The 19,197-nt window shown below is 39.0% G+C and overlaps 1 protein-coding gene across 1 annotated transcript; it reads left to right on the top strand.

The window, feature by feature from the left end:
- Positions 1-1,170: 1,170 nt before the first annotated feature.
- Positions 1,171-18,069, top strand: gabra2a (gamma-aminobutyric acid type A receptor subunit alpha2a). The gene is given in 11 exon segments (XM_032547997.1): positions 1,171-1,501; positions 1,503-1,554; positions 1,663-1,739; positions 4,089-4,201; positions 6,511-6,578; positions 9,002-9,222; positions 12,103-12,185; positions 12,337-12,480; positions 13,185-13,337; positions 14,693-14,895; positions 15,757-18,069. Coding segments are annotated over 11 exon segments (1,596 nt in total). The 5' UTR covers positions 1,171-1,316; the 3' UTR covers positions 16,054-18,069.
- The last annotated feature ends 1,128 nt before the right edge of the window (positions 18,070-19,197 follow it).

The following is a 19,197-nucleotide window of genomic DNA, read 5'->3' as shown; positions in this document are numbered from 1 at the left end:
ACCTGCAGCTGTGATTAGAATAAAACTACTTATCCAAATTGTTTCAAATGGACCAGAAAAAAGGAAACCAGCAAAATTACTTAGGATCAAAAGTACTGAGGAGCTACTAAAGAAAACAGATTTTAGAGACTCAGTAATGAAAAACAGATAATAAGGAGACAAACACAAGGCAAATGCTCAAACCCACACAGCCTAACATTAGAATGTCTGATCATTCTGAGTGTTATATTTATTGCTTTAATGTCTTGTCAATTTTTATTTATCCAGCTACCGTACAACTGAGTAGGGAGCTTTGTTTCCTTGGAAATGAAGCTGCAGTTTATGACCTTAAATATTTTTCTTAAATGCCACAGATGCAGAGCTGACTTTATCCAAATGACACAGCATTTGACCTTTCCCAGGTTCGCCGTTTTTATCTCGTAGCAGTGGATTGTTCTGGCCCTGAAGTCAAAACGAGTTTGCATTATATTGGGGGTATTTTGAAACTGAAACTCTTTCAACTGGATCATTCATTGACTCGTTATAGAAAGACAGAAAGCTGTTTATATGATACCATTTATATATAGATGTTCAAATTTCCTCTAGTCATTAATTGAGTAAACTGAACAGGTGGAAGGTAACTTGAAAAACCTCTTTCATATTTTTTTTCCTTCTCTCTCTCATGTATTCTTTTTTTTTTGCACCTTCTCGACATGATGCTATCATAATCTGCTTATGGATGCAGCGACAAACTTCAAGATCTCACACTGCTAGAATGACATAAGGGCCTTATTGGGCTAAGATCCAATATCCCTGCACAATTTTTCAAATGTAGATGTGACCACACAAATCATTCCTTGGACTGGAAATCATCTATGAGATGAAGATCCCTGATCTACATTATTATTGTTATTTTAAAATATTTAGAAAAATATTTAAACCCTCTGCAAAGTAAGTAATCAGAGTAGTATTTCATTTAAAGTGCAGCATTTGCAGGACAGACAGACAAAGGTGATGTAATCCATCTGTATAATGAGTAACTCCATGGTCATCATTTTACCATGGGGAGGATAATATGACTCAGTCAGGATGAGTAAGAAGTTACAGTTGGGAGTTACTTTCATCATGAGAATATTAGGCTAACGTGTGATGGATGTTTGATTTTTAGCCTCCTGTCCTGTTCAATCCGAGTTTCTTTTTTTCTTTATTTACGGAAGTCGTAATAACAATCAATTTCCCCTTTTTTCTAAAGTCATTTGTATTGCCCTCTTTGGTTCTGATGATGTTTGCGGAAAAGAATGAGCTCAGATGCATTTGAGCGCTTTCCCTAATCCTGAATGGGCTTCGTCAGAGCAGAGGATGTTCACCGTGCGCAGCCGCGCGCTCTCACGCACAGACTTCGTCCGCCTCAGCAGGGAGCCTCTCTCCCCGCGCAGTTTTCGTTTTCAGCTTTGGTTGTTTGGAGGAGAGTCTGGCAGGATGGAAGCTCTCTGACCGCCTTCAGACCTCCTCACATCTCCGCTGAGCGCATCACGGTTTCCCTTAGCAACGGCGGGCACACCTGTCGAGCTTCAGGTAGGCTTTCGGTTTCTGGCAGAGCTGCGCTGTGTTTCGAAATGTTGAGTGGAAATGAAGTGGGTTTAGGAGATCTAAACGCGCTCTGAAGCTTTTTCTGATTTTCAGGCTCCAGTCATGAGAAGAGAAAGAAGCTCGCGTCCTCTGTCTGTGCTGGTCTGCTTCATCGCTCTGTGGCAAACACGGTAAGTTTCTGACGGTAGCCTATTGAGCGTTTTTAATTAATCTGAATGGATTTTTGCCTGCATGTTGCGCACAGGAGCGTTTCAGTTATAGCAAGGTAAAGGACGTGGTTTCTTACACAGTTGGATATGGTTGTTTTTTTTTTAGTTTCTCCGTGCGCTCAGAGCGCCGTGAGTTATTAGAAAATGACTCTTTAATCTCAGAGAACCGTCACAATGAAGCTCAAATCACAGAACATCCAATAAAAGCGCTGGAAGAATTTGATGTGTAGAATTAAATCTCAAAACTTCCAGGAAATTGAGAATATGGAAATAGAGCTGGTTTAATCAGACGACAGTTTATTTATTTATTTTTTCTAAAGAAAAGTGAAAGATGCATGCTATTTCTAAACAATAATTTCCAATACCTTGAAAATCCGATGTAGAAATTAATTTAATAATAATTATAAAATCATAATTATGAAATGATTATGTACTTATAATCATTTAAATTACTCCTCTCATCCTTGCCTTTTAAATAATCCTACATTACAGAAAACTAAGCACAACCCAATCTAACATAGATTCATGTTGTAACTTTCATTCACATCAGTTTGTGCTCCTTTGGGCAAGATCTGATAATATTACATATGAGCAGCATTTTGTACTACTTCTCAAATTTTGGCTAACCTCACCAGTAAATTCACAAAAACTACAATATTCTGATCTGCACTCTTCATCTTTGAAAAGAAAACTTGTCCGTGTAAGTTCGACTGCATTTCTAAGCCAAAGCGTGATGACAAAGCACCAGCTTTTCGGTTGGATTTTGGCCAATAAAGTTACCATTGCAACAAAATTCAAAATGACACCAGAAGAAATAGCATATAACTCTCTTCTGAGTCACAAGTTTTGATTAAATATAAACTGCATTAGAGCTCCTTTCCCTTTGAGCACATTAAATTTGATGGAAGAATACTACGTTGAGAAATCCATTTGGGGGTGAAGAGTATCAGCTGCTACCCAATTCTCTCCACTTATTTCGTCATCTAAGGGACTTTCTCTTTCAGTTCGTCTTGCTAAAAGTCAACACTTTATGCAGCACCAAACTGAAACCTTGTTCATTTTTTCTTACAGATTGGATACATTCAGAGCTACATTGTTTAAGATGAAAGCCAGACAGATATAAATATATATATAAATAAGAAAACCTTTCTCAAATCGAAAGCAGCATAGTACTCATCATGAGTAAATGATAACATGAATAACCCCATATTTTCTAAGTATTATTGCCTGGCGAATACAACCATTGCTTTATTGAGCCTTATACTCATTTAACTCTCATTAGATACAGTATAACTTTATGAGCCCATTTACATTAATTTGTTTCTTATGGAATCAGGATTTGTTAAATTTTTTTCAAATATTGATACTGGGTGAACACCAAGGGTCTATTCAAAGACCCGGCTATGCTTTCCACAATGAGTAGAATCAGAATATTGATTGAACAAATCGACAAGATCATGAGAAGGCTTCTGACTGTTTTTCTTTTAGATGAAAGCATCTTCATCCACTGTGATAGGGAAATAATTTGGGTTGCTTTAGTAATAACAAATACGTCAGATCTGTGTTACGTCTATTTCTAGGGTTAGACTCCATTTCAACTTAATATGTTAAAATGAGGAAGGATTGGGTAGGTTTAATTAATAAAAACTCGCATTTTTATCTTTGGTGGATATGTACCAAAGAGTTGCTAAGTAACCTACCTTTGATTCAGAGACTCCTGCTAATTACAGAGTAACATTAAACCCTTCTTCTTTCCTAAAATTATTTTAAAATTGATGCCAATTGTTTCTGTGAAGATTAAGGTGGAAAATCTGTTTGAACAGTTGGAGTCAGACTTTAGAGGACACTATAGTACAGAAATACTGTAATATAGCACTTTCAATAATATTGATGTTTTCACTACAAAAAACATCAATATCTAATGGATTTATTTAAAATGTTGAGTGTTGCTCTTCCTCATCAACAATTACATCCAGATATAAATGTTTATAGGACACCATGCTTTGTGAAATTTCTGCCTGAGTGCATTGCATTTTGGTAAGAAGTGTATTTATAAAATATGAAATACTTTTTTACATCAGATTATTAGTGTATAAATATTTGCCCTTTCAGCAGGTGAAATGTCAAAGGGTGCATGACCTGTCACATCAAATTTCGAAACAAATTATTTTACCAACATCCAACTTTTTCTCACTTTGACAGCTTCTGCAACAGGACATTTGACATTTTGGCTGTTAAATTTGTGTTTACAGAATCCTGTTAAAACGTATGAGACTTTCTTATGCATAAAGATATGTTTCTCCTATTTAGGTTGAGAGCAGTCGGTAATTCAACACAGAACTCCAAAGACATTGCAACATTCACCAAAATCTTGGACAGTCTCCTAGATGGGTATGACAACAGACTCAGACCTGGCCTTGGAGGTAAGATGCAGGCAACTGAAGCAAGTATCAAATCAAAGCAACACAGACGGAAACTGGAGAACTTTCAAGTTAATATGACTCCTCTTTGGAGAAAATGTATAATACATCTTTTTTTGCACTCAGTTCTTTTGTTTCACAAATGGTGACAAAGATATAACAATTGTATCCTGAAAAAATGAGTCATTAAATGCCCAACAATTATTTATGTTTTCATGACCATATCACCTCTGATGCAACAATTTCAGTTGAGATGGATTTTGTATCTTTGTTAAGTAACTGAGATTAAGTCCATAGTGAAGAACACTCAGTGGTGCTTTAATAAGAGCAATATTATTTATAAAGAATCAAAGTCTGCTTCTAGCTCTCAAGCTCTCCCTAGTACAACACTCAATATTCAAATAATCTGATACTAAGATCAAATTTGTAATACAGATCAGAAACAGTATTTTGAATCTACCGGTGTCAGTCACTGGGGAAAAAAAGGAGCTTTTATATTTTAGACGAAAATGTAAATTATGAGAGGATGCCTGTTGTATGGTGGAAGAGCATGCTGCAGTTCATCCTCCTTTGCGCTACAATGAAAGGATCTGCGACACCGTCAGAAAATGCCTTTATGCCCCTGTCAGCTCTTTAAAGACAGCATTTTAAAAATAAATCTGCCTGCAGGTGAACCTATTGGGTTCTCTGCAGCTCTGAGTGTAATGAGCTATGCTTCTGTGTATCTCAAATCTGAATAATTTGTTCAGTGAGAACATCCGTCTGGGTTGGAAATAATAAAACACATTCACTGAGGCTGGTGGACTTTGGGCCTGGAATGATTGAGCTCATTTAGTTTGAACAGTTTCTCTTATTGGACTCGATGTCTAAGATTTGATGCTCCGGAAACAGAAAAACAGAAAAACAGGGATGAATGGGGATCATTGCCTTCTCTCTGAAGGCAAAGAAAATTGAATTTAATGCATGAAGGCAACAGTTTAACCATTAGGTAACATGTAAAGACAAATGATAATGCTGGATTTTAGCTTGGGGTATAACAGAAAAGGCTGAAAATTTCATTTGCACACCACATTTTAGATTTAATTTTGAAAAAAAAAAAAAGAAAAACATGTAGAATTTACTTCCAATTTAAAATGATCCACTCCATTCTGTTAGTTTATTACCTGCAATCCTAACACAATACATAAACGCTGATGGTAGTAACATGAAAAAATGTAAGGGATATAAGTAAATTATCACTGTATGACATTGACATTATTCTGGCAAGAAAATAAATAACTGTGAAAGACTGTTCGTGTTATAACATCTAAACACACAATTTTGTTTAAAAAAAATCAAAGCAGTGTGATTGGACCATCAATCTGATTTTATTCAGACTGTTGGAGTCTTAATGTCACCTTAAGCACCACTGTGAACTGATTGCAGTAATAAAACTCTTCTTATGCTGTGATCCTTAAAAGATTTATTTAATTTTGGCAACTGAAATTTCTCCTAACAAGGTTATAGATGTAATAAAATGTCACACAAGTTTATAAAAGTGACTAACAATCCAGTGAAATAGAGAGGAGAGTCCCACTGAGTCTTAGCTCAGATTCAAAAGAAACAATCCTGGCCTTATCTGTGGTGCAGTTCCATCTCTTTACTATTTCAAGTATATTCAGGGTGCCTGGGAGTTTGCCTGACAAAAATGCATGAGTTTTGTTGACTTGTTGAACAATTTAGACTACTGTAGAAGCCTAAATTCAGTTTTTGTTCATTCAGACTTTAGGATAAGTTATGTTCATATTTCTTATTATAATTTGTTTATTTGGATAAAAATGATAACTAGTTAAATCTATTGCATAGTAATTTACTATATTTGACTACACTAAAGTCTTGAAAATTTGCATATCTAATTGGAATTAAGGATTTTAGGGTGTGACTAGCCAGAGTCAGTTGGGCAGTTGGAGTGGAGCCACACAGTTTTTTGACCTCACTCTCTTTCCTTTTAAATTGTCGTTTCTCTTTATTTTTCGTGGAAAGGTAACCTTTGTACCGTTTTTATTATTACTTCTGAAGTAAACCATTCAACTATATTAAGAGGATCCAGTCCCTTTTTTTTGGTTTTGTCGTTTTCGTCATCAAGTGGACCGAATGGGAAAGACGGAGAGCGTCAAGCTTATGGCTTCATTATTTAGGAAATTACAACTACGTCTTTTGTGTTGTCTTGGGAGGTTTATTTCTGCTCAAGCTGTTGAGTGATTGATGTATGGGTGGCTGAAAACCTTTGAAACTTTGTTGTCTGAGAATTTTCAATTATTTCCCCTTTCCAGACCGAGTGACAGAAGTAAAGACAAACGTCTATGTGACCAGTTTTGGACCAGTGTCTGACACAGATATGGTAAGTCTTTCAACACTATTATTGTACTATGAAACGCATAGGTTTTTTTCTTTCACTTTTAATCATCACAAAAATAGTTACAGGTATAAAACTAAACGGTGTGCCCAAGCAGAGTTAACTGCCTAAGCAAACTGTTAATTGTCTCTGTGGTGCAGTCCACGAATAGTATTTGTGTCCTTTATTAGAACCGTCTTACCACAATCAACACAAGCTGTTGTTTGTCTAGAAATTCTGATTTTGGTTCAAATAATCCGCTATAAATCTCCCGCCAGTCTTCCTGAGCCAGTTTGGATGTGATTATTCACATTCAGATAAAATCTCCCAGACTGAAACACAGACAGAGAGAGAGGTAGCTGTCTGTACTGCTGGTCCTGTTGCCATTGGAAACTCAGCCAATCCAATCAGAAGAGCGCCGACATGGCAAAGGTTAGAGTGTGTTATTAAAATGATATCTGAACATCCACCTCCATCCAGCTCTGATACACAGCTGCTGATCTGTCACATTTTAATATATGGCCGGTCATTATTGTTTACCAGCTCCAAACCTGCTGCATGGTTTCATCTAAGCCTGACACAAACGAAGGGATTTGTTTCCAGTCGGATGGAATGGTTTTTTGATATTCTGTACTGTATATCAAAGCCCTCTGAAGATCTTTGCTCCTCAGAGACTTAGAATCTCAGGGATATAGATTTTATTCACAAAGTTTCACTCATCCCAACATTTTTGACTGGCTTCCTGGAATGAAATGTAAGAATTGGTGCATTTTCACAAGTGACAACATGAAGTATCTTAGATTCAGATTCTAGCAGTGATTTCAAGTTTTTGTGATTTGACTGATAACATGATTTGACACTACTGCTGAAAGTTATTTGGCTTCAAGTTAGGGAGACCCTTCACTTTGCAGCTCCATTTCATAAAAATGCATAAAAGCCATCCTCCCTGCCTTAAAAGCCTTTCCTTTTGCTTTCCACTACAATCTGAGCCCATTCTCTGAGCCCACCTGGTTCTCCTCAAATATTTAAGTGACACAGAGCACAAAGATGGAAGTGGCTGTGTTCAAGACTGCACCTTCAAAGGAAGAAGAGTGTCTCATATTTAATACATGCCCATGTCTCCATCAAAATTGCAGCAGATAATTGCACTTCACCACTGTGTGTATTTCCTCTCTGTGTCTCTGATAGTTGCGCTCTGATACACATCCTTCAGATTGGATGCTCCCCCGCTGATCTTTCTGCATGATTGTTTGTGGATGTTTGTCTTCGCTGGTTTATTTGAGCTCATCAAAAAGCAGACATGCAGAGTTGCTTTGGAAAGCTAACCAGGAAATTGCTGCATTTTCTCAGTGACACAGGGATGCCTCTGCTAATTACATAGCTAAGGCTTTGTGGAAAACAATGCATGTTACATGTATACTTACAATATATACAATGAAGAGAGGAGAGCTGTGTGGTTGGTGGATATTTTTTCATCTCAGTGAACAACTGTGAACATCCTCGGTCATCTCTAAGAAAAAAAAGGCCTTCAGGATTTGAATTGGTAGCAGACGGGTTAGAGGCAAAATCTTGTTTATCTGATGATAATAGATACTTTGCCAACTGTGTAATACCATATGAACTAATTTTTCCATTAAAATCTCATTTGTAGTATTATTTCAGACTGGAGAACTAGTAGTACACAACCATGTATGAAAGAAAAAGTCAAAAATGTAAGGTAATATTTTAAAATCGAGACTCTCAAAGCTGCAAAAAACAACCAAACCTCTCACTGTGCAGTTTGGTACAGTTTTGTACCAAAGTTTGTCTCTGAAAGTTACTGCTGGATCTGATGGACCCATTTGAAAACAAATTTAGTTCCTGCTGAAGTACTGTGGACTAATAAGAGGAAACGGAGCGAACTGCAGATGCTTCCACTTAGATGGAGGGGAAGGTCTCTGTGATTTTGATGTAAACCTGGGATGGCACTCGCCTCAGGCAACAGCTGGATCTGACACTGACAGATGTGGCTGGACCCACCCAGGTGTCACACGGCGTCAAGCTGCGATCTCACAATAAGCTCAGTCATGACAGAACTGGACTGAGTTCTGAAGGACATTATCAACACTATAAGATCAGGGTGTAGTTTGTTATTTTGGGTCCAAATGGACCATCTATAAATTCTAAAAGGTTATAAAAGTCCATGTAACCTGTATGTTACTAAACATTTTTTTGCATAACTGTTGGAAAAAATATAAAAAATGTTAGATTGTTTTTAGGGACATAGTTACAAACCTTTGAGTTTATACTGAATGACATCCAGCATGTTTGTCAGGCTTCTTGACATTTCACTACTTTTGCTAAACTGTTTAATTATGCAGGTCTTCCTTTGTTGGTCACTTAGAATATTGTGCCTCAGTAAAACCCAATTGCCTCTGCCCTTCTTTCAGGAATACACAGTGGATGTCTTCTTCCGTCAAAGCTGGTTGGATGAACGGCTGAAGTTCCATGGACCAATGGAGATCCTTCCTCTCAACAATCTGATGGCCAGTAAGATTTGGACCCCTGACACATTCTTTCATAATGGCAAGAAATCTGTGGCCCACAACATGACCATGCCCAACAAACTTCTGAGGATCATGGAGAATGGAACGCTGCTCTACACTATGAGGTACCTGGCTTTTCACCTCTGTTTTTCTATTTGAAGACACCAATGTCAAGTTACAAGCTTCAACTTGCTTCATTAGGGCAGAATTGTCTTTGATGGAGTGTTGGTGGTGAGCTGGTGGTGAGCTGCTTCTACATTAAAGTCAGTCTCCTACAACCTTGACACTTATTGCTGCTTTTTGTGTTTTCAGATTATTCTTCCCTGGTGCATTAATGTACTAATTCCAAATGTTAAGGGAGATTTGAGACCACAATGCAACAGACATCTTTTCTGTGCAAAATATTTTCAAGAATTGTTTTGTCATCTTAGCTCTCTGACACAATTTCACCGGGAAAAAATTTCAGATTTTTGACTGTGTTCAGATTGAAATTAGTGAAAGTGCATGGTATTTACACTTACATTATTTGACTGGGGCATTCCAGTGCCTTTAATACTTTTTTGGCGAGTCTGTTGTTGATTTACTGCTGTGTGTAGGGTCATTGTCCTTCATGACTGAGTTTGTTGGACTAATGTCCTCACATTTGACTCCAAATCCTCCATGTGTACAGTTCATTTTAACGTAATGACTAAAACATGTCCTGGTCCTTTTGTTGTAGAAGAATCCCAGCCTAGACATTCAGTCCATAGAAGGTTGGAAGTGGTATATATATACTGTATATATACTGTATATATATACAGTATATATATACTGTATATATATATATATATATATATATATATATATATATATATATATATATATATATATATATATATATATATAGATAAAAGCCACTGATATTAAGACTAGAAAACTACTAACAATGCATGGAGGATTCCATCCCAAATCCAGCACCCTGAGACTGTACACGAGCCGCAAGGAAGGAGGCAGAGGACTAGTGAGTGTGAGAACCACAGTCCAGGACGAAACAACTAAGATCCATAAATACATCAGGGACAAAGCCCCAACAGACAATGTGCTCAGTGAATATCTCAGACAACAGGGAACGGAGGTTGAGGTGCCAGAGATACCATCATGGCAGGACAAGCCCCTACATGGGATGTACCACCAGCAAATAACCCAAGTGGCTGATATCAGTAAATCCTACCAATGGCTGGAAAAAGCTGGACTCAAGGACAGCACAGAGGCCCTCATCCTGGCCGCCCAGGAACAGGCCCTAAACACCAGAGCAATAGAGGCCCAGATATACCACACCAGACAAGACCCAAGGTGTAGGTTGTGCAAGGAGGCCCCTGAGACAGTCCAGCACATAACAGCAGGGTGCAAGATACTGGCAGGGAAAGCGTACATGGAACGACATAACCAAGTTACAGGCATAGTGTACAGAAACATCTGTGCAGAATATGGACTGGAAACCCCGAGATCAAAGTGGGAAACACCCCCAAAGGTGGCGGAGAACGCCAGAGCTAAGATCCTGTGGGACTTCCAGATCCAGACAGACAAAATGGTAATGGCGAACCAACCAGACATTGTCGTAGTGGATAAACAACAGAGGAAAGCCGTTGTGATAGATGTAGCAATACCAAGCGACTACAACATCAGGAAAAAGGAGCACGAGAAACTAGAGAAATACCAGGGCCTCAGGGAGGAACTGGAGAGGGCCTGGAAGGTGAAGACCACAGTGGTGCCTGTGGTCATCGGGGCCCTCGGGGCAGTCACCCCCAAACTGGACCAATGGCTACAACAGATCCCAGGAACAACATCAGACATCTCAGTCCAGAAATGTGCAATCCTTGGCACAGCCAAGATACTGCGCAGAACCCTCAAGCTCCCAGGCCTCTGGTAGAGGACCCGAGCTCAGAGGATAAGAACCACCCGCGGTGGGTGAGAAGGGAAAATTTATATATATATATATATATATATATATATATATATATATATATATATATATATATATATATATATATATATATACAGTACAGACCAAAAGTTTGGACACACCTTTCTAATTCAATGGGTTTTCTTTATTTTCATGACTATTTATAAGGCAAGAAATCCCACTTATTAACCTGACAGGGCACACCTATGAAGTGAAAACCATTTCAGGTGACTACCTCTTGAAGCTCATCAAGAAAATGCAGAGTGTGTGCAAAGCAGTAATCACAGCAAAAGGTTGCTACTTTGAAGAAATTAGAATATAAGGGGTATTTTCAGTTGTTTTACACTTTTTTGTTTAGTGCATATTTCCACATGTGTTATTCATAGTTTTGATGCCTTCAGTGTGAATCTACAATGTCAATAGTCATGAAAATAAAGGAAACTCATTGAATTAAAAGGTGTGTCCAAACTTTTGGTCTGTACTGTATATATTAACTTTGGTGTAGTTTCTGATCCATAAAGCATAAATATATTTTATCAAAATGGATTTCCTTAATCATAGTTTTATGCACTAAAAGCACAATCTTGCTTGTTGATCTTGCAGGAAGTATCCCAGTGAGTATGGGTTGTTTGCTCAGACAGACTCCATCTGTTTGCCAAAGGCATCTACTGACCTTAAAGGTGGCAACAGATCTGGGTTCTTTCAGTCTGATAGAGCTAATTTAAGGACTTCACCCATCAGCTTGTAGCTTCACTTCAGTTGACTTCCACCTAATTTGCTTGTTGCCAAGCAACTGCAGATGTTTATAATGGTCTGGGCTCCACAACGACAACATCTCGCTAAAACATAACCAATTTTGAAGTTATATTTAGTTATCTTTATGGACTCATAGTTGTACTGTACTTCATAAAAAGTTTACATATCTACATGACACTGCAATCTTTTCTGCAGTTAGTCAGTTGCAATTTCATTATGATACCCAATTACATTAGGATACAGGTCTTCTGGTGTATGACACAAACTCCCAAACATGCTTTATGAAGATATTTATGTTTTTTGCCAGGTTAACAGTTCAAGCTGAGTGTCCCATGCATCTGGAGGACTTCCCCATGGACTCACATTCATGTCCTCTTAAGTTTGGCAGCTGTAAGTGTTAAAATCTGCAGAATCAAACTCATATAAAAAATGGATAGACAGATGGATGAATGGATTTTCAGTCTTTAGCCATGGTGATTAGAAATGACTAATCACCACAGTCATTTCTAATTGGTTTCGGTTTCTATTATCTCTGCATCAGATGCCTACACAAAGACAGAGGTAACTTACATCTGGACAAGAAATGCCTCCCAGTCAGTAGATGTAGCAGATGATGGGTCGAGGCTCAACCAGTATGACTTGGTTGGACAGACTGTTGGAAAGGAGACCATTAAATCCAGCACTGGTAGGCACATAATCAGACAAACAAAGACTATCAAAAACACTCAAACTGGTGATTCCTACATTGGTTTCTGTAGTACTGTGAACTCATAATCTGATCTTTTATGGTCTGGTCTTTTATACATTACAAATTCATGTAAATAATGCAATTCAGAAAAGTTCTTTAATCAAAATTTTATGCTTTTGGCAGTGTAATTTATTCACCAGTTCATCGTTGGTATTCATTTCATGCAGTTTTATGTTCCAAATATTTTATATACTCATCCACCAGCCAGTGTGGGTGGACCACATGGTGGGAGGAGAAGCGATCTTCATACCATATCTTCATTTGCGTTGGAGGTGTTTCGATTTCAGATTTCACAGTTACTGAAGTGTTTTCTTTTAGCCACTTTCCTTCAATGGGATTAAATCGACTTCTTTTCAAGTGTTGTAGCAAACAAGAAGAATGAAGGCTGGAGATAATCCCAATATGTATTTAACTCAGCAGGCAGAAAATAGCCCTGTCAGTTTTCTGCAAACCGTAGTTATAAATGCAGCAAACACTCCAACGAGTAAAGATCAAATACAACATTTGTATTCTTGTGAATACAAGTATATCAAAACCAGGTGATAATAAATAAATGATAACTATCCTCTGCATGATTTTCCTCTTTGTTCTTCACATGAATATATCATTATGTAAAGTGAACCTGTTCCTATGACTCTCAGGTGAATACACAGTGATGACGGCTCATTTTCACTTAAAGCGGAAGATTGGATACTTTGTGATCCAGACGTATTTGCCCTGCATCATGACAGTTATCCTATCCCAGGTTTCCTTCTGGCTCAACCGGGAATCAGTGCCTGCTAGAACTGTGTTTGGTGAGTATTTGAGACTTTGAATCTGTTATTTAAGTGAAATAAAGGATTTCAAGATTGCAAACACTTTGGAGATCCTGACCATCAAAAGAGGTGAAAAAAATAAATAAATGTCAGAATCAGATTAATTCAAGATCTTAATGTCTGTATTGCTTCACAAATCTTGGTGATAGTGAATCAAAAGCAAAGGAGATGTAGAGGCTTAAACCCTATTCAATTTCTTCCTAAAAATTTGAATGTGCATGGTTATATTCAGAGTGAACATGAAAGAGAAAGCACATTAAAACCCTTTACAATCGTGTCTACAAAAAGAGTGTGCACAGCAGGAAAGCAGAACAGCAGCAGCTGCAGTCGTTGTCTGAATCTCAACACCAACTATTCAGATAAAGGTTGAGTGTTAACTCAGTTCTGTTGTGGAAATGTCAATTTTCCACTTAATATTTAAAAATTTTATGGATGTAAACTATGGAAAACTAGACTTGAAAAATAAATGCAGACAACATTCAATTTCATGGCATTTTATTTCTCTTAAGTAAATAGTTCTTATCTTCGTATAAAATAACTACATCCACATTCCAATATAAATATCTCTGTGTGTGGGGGTGGAGGCATGGGGGTGTGTTGGGGTGTGTTTGTGTGTGTGGTGAAATATGGTTCATAGCTGCAAGGAAACATATAGAATTGGACATTTTTTAATCTTTTTTTGCACTTTAACGTGACTGCCGGGTCAAATTGACCCGAACAGTATCTATGTAAAATGTAGACCTAGGGGTTGGTACAAATGTGTAAAATGAATACATTTTCAATTTATATGTAGAATGCACCTATTAAGACAAATAGAAAAAGTTTCATGCAAAAAAAAAATACTACCAACTATTTTTTAAAGATTTTTAAACTTTAAAACGGGTCAATTTGACCCGGAACATAACAGGAGGGTTAAGATCAGGGAGCATGACAATTTGATCTGCAGCACACCACCAACTTCACCTCTAAATGATTTCCCAAAGTACTCCCTGATCAGATGTGTCTGTCTGTTATGGGTCTTAGTCCAGTTATTCGTTTATATGTTTAAACCCTTGTTTAGTGAATTAATCTGTTCTTAGAATCAAAGATCTTGTTTTCCAAAAGTTTCCTGGCCAACATGGGCAGCAGCACAGAAACAATGTTGCAGCTGTGAAACATTACACATTATACACTGTAAGAAAGAAACATGAAATAGATGATATGTTGGTGTTTGGTTACAGAAATTTAGAAACACTCTGGGTCTTCTGTGTTGGAATTTGGGGTCTATATTTTCTGGGTGCATTTGCCAGGGAGCATATAATAAACTACTCAGTTCATTTTATGTTTCTTTTCAGGAGTAACCACAGTTCTCACAATGACGACCCTGAGTATTAGTGCCCGTAACTCTCTGCCAAAGGTGGCCTACGCTACTGCCATGGACTGGTTCATTGCAGTCTGCTATGCATTTGTCTTTTCTGCTCTCATTGAGTTTGCCACTGTTAACTACTTCACCAAGCGAGGCTGGGCTTGGGATGGAAAAAGTATTGTCAATGACAAGGTAAGTGCATTCATATGAAAAAATTGTGGACACCCCATTAAATGTCATGTGTTATTTCACCCATATCATAGTCAGATTCAATCATAGATAGTAGGTAGGAGCTTCTTAAAGAGACAGATGTCCAATTTCAAGGTGTCAAATTTCAAAGTCAAATTTCTATTAAATTAGCTTTGATATTTACATCATTTTTATAATATCTAAGGGTAGGACAATTACTTGATTGTGCTATAAAATAGCAATATTTGCCCGGAAAGTACATAATATTGCCGCTTTCACATCTTGCAGACTGTTATTGGGTTGAGCTTTCTTGAAAACACATCTCAGCATGTTGGCAGATGTTTTAAATGTCCATTACTTGCAAGCCTTTTTTTCTGGAGAGTGGAATGATTCATTTCAAATTCTTCTCAGACCTTTTTAAAGTCCTTTCCAGGCCTTTTTCTATTTTTCCATGGTGTTCACTATCACTTCAATAACCAAACTAAACATCTGAGCTTTAATTAGGAGAAATCAATTTCAAAATACTAGGCAACAATAATCAACCGAAATGCAATCAAATTTCATGTGATTGCATTTATGTACCCTTTTTAAATTTTACGTGTGGAGGTATCCTCACCAAAACTCCTTTTACAAATGTTTTAGAAGTGCTTTATTTTGGTTTCCATTTTTTAGTTATGCAACTTAATCTCCTAGTTTTACACCATTAAACTAGAAGATTAAATTCAGATTGAACTGGAAAAAAAAAGATCAAATCAAGACAAAAAAATCTATTCCAATCTATTGCATTCATTAATAAATAAGTAACATACCTTTTTTTCATAGTTTTAAATTTCTTCAACTGTTTTAATCTACCTGCAAAAAAAGGAAGCGACTGTCAAGAAGGAGAAGAACACCTACGCTGTAGCTGTGGCAAACTACAAGCCCAACATCACTAAAGACTCAACACTGCCCACCATCTCCAAGTGCACTCTGAACGAGCCCAACAAGATCACAGGAGGAATGAAGCCCGAGCAGAACAAGAAAACCTTCAACAGCGTCAGCATAATCGACCGCATCTCCCGTATTATGTTCCCTGTGTTGTTTGGCACCTTCAACCTAGTCTATTGGGCCACTTACCTGAATAGAGAAAAAGTAATCAAAGACCTGGATCCATCTAAATGAACAGCAAGGGCCCAGCACAACAACACGTCACACATTCAGGACAACAACGCTTAATTACAGCTGCTTTGGTTACATAAATCTACCTTCTCATTACTGGACACAGTTTTCAGCCAGTATAGATACACATTTCTAAATAAGTTTAGAGCACACAGAATTTTCATGAAATCTTTTTTTAAAGATATATTATGATGTAATCATATAAAATACAGCATAAACCAGGATAACTGAAATGCTGCAGGGTATAGTGTTCTGCAGTTCCCCTCAGGTTCAAAGAGGCATTTTCTCTTCACCTTTACTAAGTTTACAAAAGCTCTTAGAAAAATGGCTGTCCACAATCTGCTTGGAACCAATCAGCAGAGAGATGAGGTAATCAGATGTTTATGATATCAGATGAGCTGCGCAGTTTATGGGAATGAGCATTCCAAGAAAAAGTACTACAATAATCACAAATAGCTGAATATTTTTTCAAATACTGTGTAAACACACTCAGACATATATATTGATATAAAGTTTAGCCCAAATATTTACATACACTTTATGAAATGAAGCTGCATGGTGGCACACTTGTTAACACTATAACACAGGTTTGCCCAGTCTCAGTTTTTTTTTATGCATGGAGTTTGCATGTTCTCCCTGTGCATGGATGGGTTCTCCCCGGGTACTCCAGCTTCCCCCCACATTCCAAAAACATGACTTTTTGGTGAATTGGTTACTCTAAATAGCCTCTATAAATGTATATGTCTGTGTGTTATTTGTCCTGTTTGTCTCTGTGTTGCCCTGTGATGGACTGGTGACTTTTTCCAGGGTGTACTCCCCCCAGGCTATCAATCCAGCTCGATGACTGCTGGAGGTAGGCACCCCCAGATCCTGCAAGGATAGGTGGGTACAGATAATTGATAGATGTGATAAATGACGTATAATAATTTTTTCTCACTGTCTCACATTAACACCAAATTTTCTTGTTTTTGATCAGTTTAGATATATAGCACCAACATAGCACCAATTCTATAATGCTGATTCACAACATATGCCATGTCAAAGCACTTTACAAAATAGACAAATTCCATTGATTGACAGAAATATAAAGTCAAATCACTCCATCACATAGACAGATTTAAAGTTAACTACAATAACTGTTTGATCCTACAAAAACAAAGCAGTAAAGTTCAGTTTATTAGGTCAATTGGTAAAACGTTTTCTATGAAAGGAAACCTAGGCAATTGCTTCAAGTTGTTAACTTTGCAGAAATCACTCATACATGTGGGGAAAGTGGAAAGGAAAACTCCCTCATGTACACCCTGAGATCATGGGGTCAAGGCATCCTAAGCTTCTGATTTCTTAATGTACAACATTTGAATTAAACAGAAAAACACATGAGGATGTGTGTCAAGGCAACATCTCAAACACACTGTGTCAAAATAAATTAGCCAAGATTTATTTTGGCAGATTTATTTTTGCCAACATAAATCAGTCGAGATATTAGTAAGAGAGTACTTACTAATATCTTGTAAGTACATTAGTAAGCCAAGATATTAATAAGAGAACTATGGATGTTCCTAAGTTTGGTCCTTCCATGGGTACAATTTTGAGATTCTTGAAGATGTCATGTTGTAGAAAACAGATTGAAACAATTATGTAAGTATAAACACCATGGATGTCCAGCCATTATGCTGTTCCCAGAGGAAAACATGTTGTGGTGCTAAATGTTTGAATCAAACGTAGAACACATTTTGTAAAGATGGTGACTAAAGTAGCTAATAGTGGTTTTTCCACAATGAAACTCATCTTTTACTCCATGGGCTGCGAGGCTACTCAGAGAGGAAGAAGTCAAAACTCAAAAATCAAAATAAAAAAGTTCACAGTGTGCAAATACACTCAGGGACAAAAATCTTAATTAGTGGAGATGTGCTTTTGTCTGATGAACACTAAATGGAAAGATGCCCAATGATTAAAATGTCGATTATTACATTTGGAAGAAACGAGGGAATAGAAGGGGAGGAAAATAGCATTATGTGGGAATATGTCATGAATTACGGTGCGGTGTTGGTGGTGAGGCAGACGCAGCGGACCCAGGTATGATGAATGATGAATTTTAATGATAAATAAGTCCGGGAACAAGCAGCAGGCACGAGGAAACACAGAACGACGAAGAAGCTAACATTGACGTTGACGAAACATTGACGAGGACCCGACGAGGAACAAGGAACACAGGTGGAGTTAAATACACGGGAGGGTAATCACAGAACGAGACACACCTGGGAACAATCAAGGGGAGGACAGGACAACGAAGAGACTCAAGGACACAAAAAACTCTAACTAAACACGGAAAAACACAGATCCTGACAGTACCCCCCCCTCAAGGGCGGCTACCAGACGCCCAAAAAAAAAAAACCACAACAAGGGTGGGCGGAGGGGCGCCGGATGGGGGGCCAGAGTCCAGAAAAAACAAAAACACAACAAGGGTGGGCGGAGGGGCGCTGGACGGGGGGCCAGAGTCCAGAAAAACAAAAAACTACCCACCATCGTGGGCGGAAACACAAGAAGGGCCAAGAGTCCATAAACAAACAAAAAACTACCCACAGGGTGGGCGGAGGCAAAGGAGGCAGGAACCACGGAGGTGGTCCGGTGGTCGTCCGCGGCGGCGGGAACCACGGAGGCGGTCCGGCGGCCGTCCGCGGCGGCGGGAACCACGGAGGCGGTCCGGCGGCCGTCCGCGGCGCTGGAGGCGGGAACCACGGAGGCGGTCCGGCGGCCGTCCGCGGCGCTGGAGGCGGGAACCACGGAGACGGGAACCCCGGAGGCGGGAACCACGGAGGTAGTCCGGCGGCCGTCCGCGGCGCTGGAGGCGGGAACCACGGAGGCGGTCCGGCGGCCGTCCGCGGCGCTGGAGGCGGGAACCACGGAGGCGGTCCGGCGGCCGTCCGCGGCGCTGGAGGCGGGAACCACGGAGGCGGTCCGGCGGCCGTCCGCGGCGCTGGAGGCGGGAACCACGGAGGCGGTCCGGCGGCCGTCCGCGGCGCTGGAGGTGGCGATGAGTCCCGGGGACCGCCCACAGACGGCGACGACGAGCCCCCCGAGGCAGGGTCTCTGGTGGAGCACAGGGGGTCTCGGTCGGAACGCTGGGGGTCTCGGTCTCGGGTGGAA

This window comes from Xiphophorus hellerii, chromosome 19 (assembly GCF_003331165.1).
Source record: "Xiphophorus hellerii strain 12219 chromosome 19, Xiphophorus_hellerii-4.1, whole genome shotgun sequence".
NCBI classification, from domain to species: Eukaryota; Metazoa; Chordata; class Actinopteri; order Cyprinodontiformes; family Poeciliidae; genus Xiphophorus; species Xiphophorus hellerii.
The sequence above is the reverse complement of the archived record's forward strand: the minus strand, read 5'-3'. Positions and strand labels throughout refer to the sequence as shown.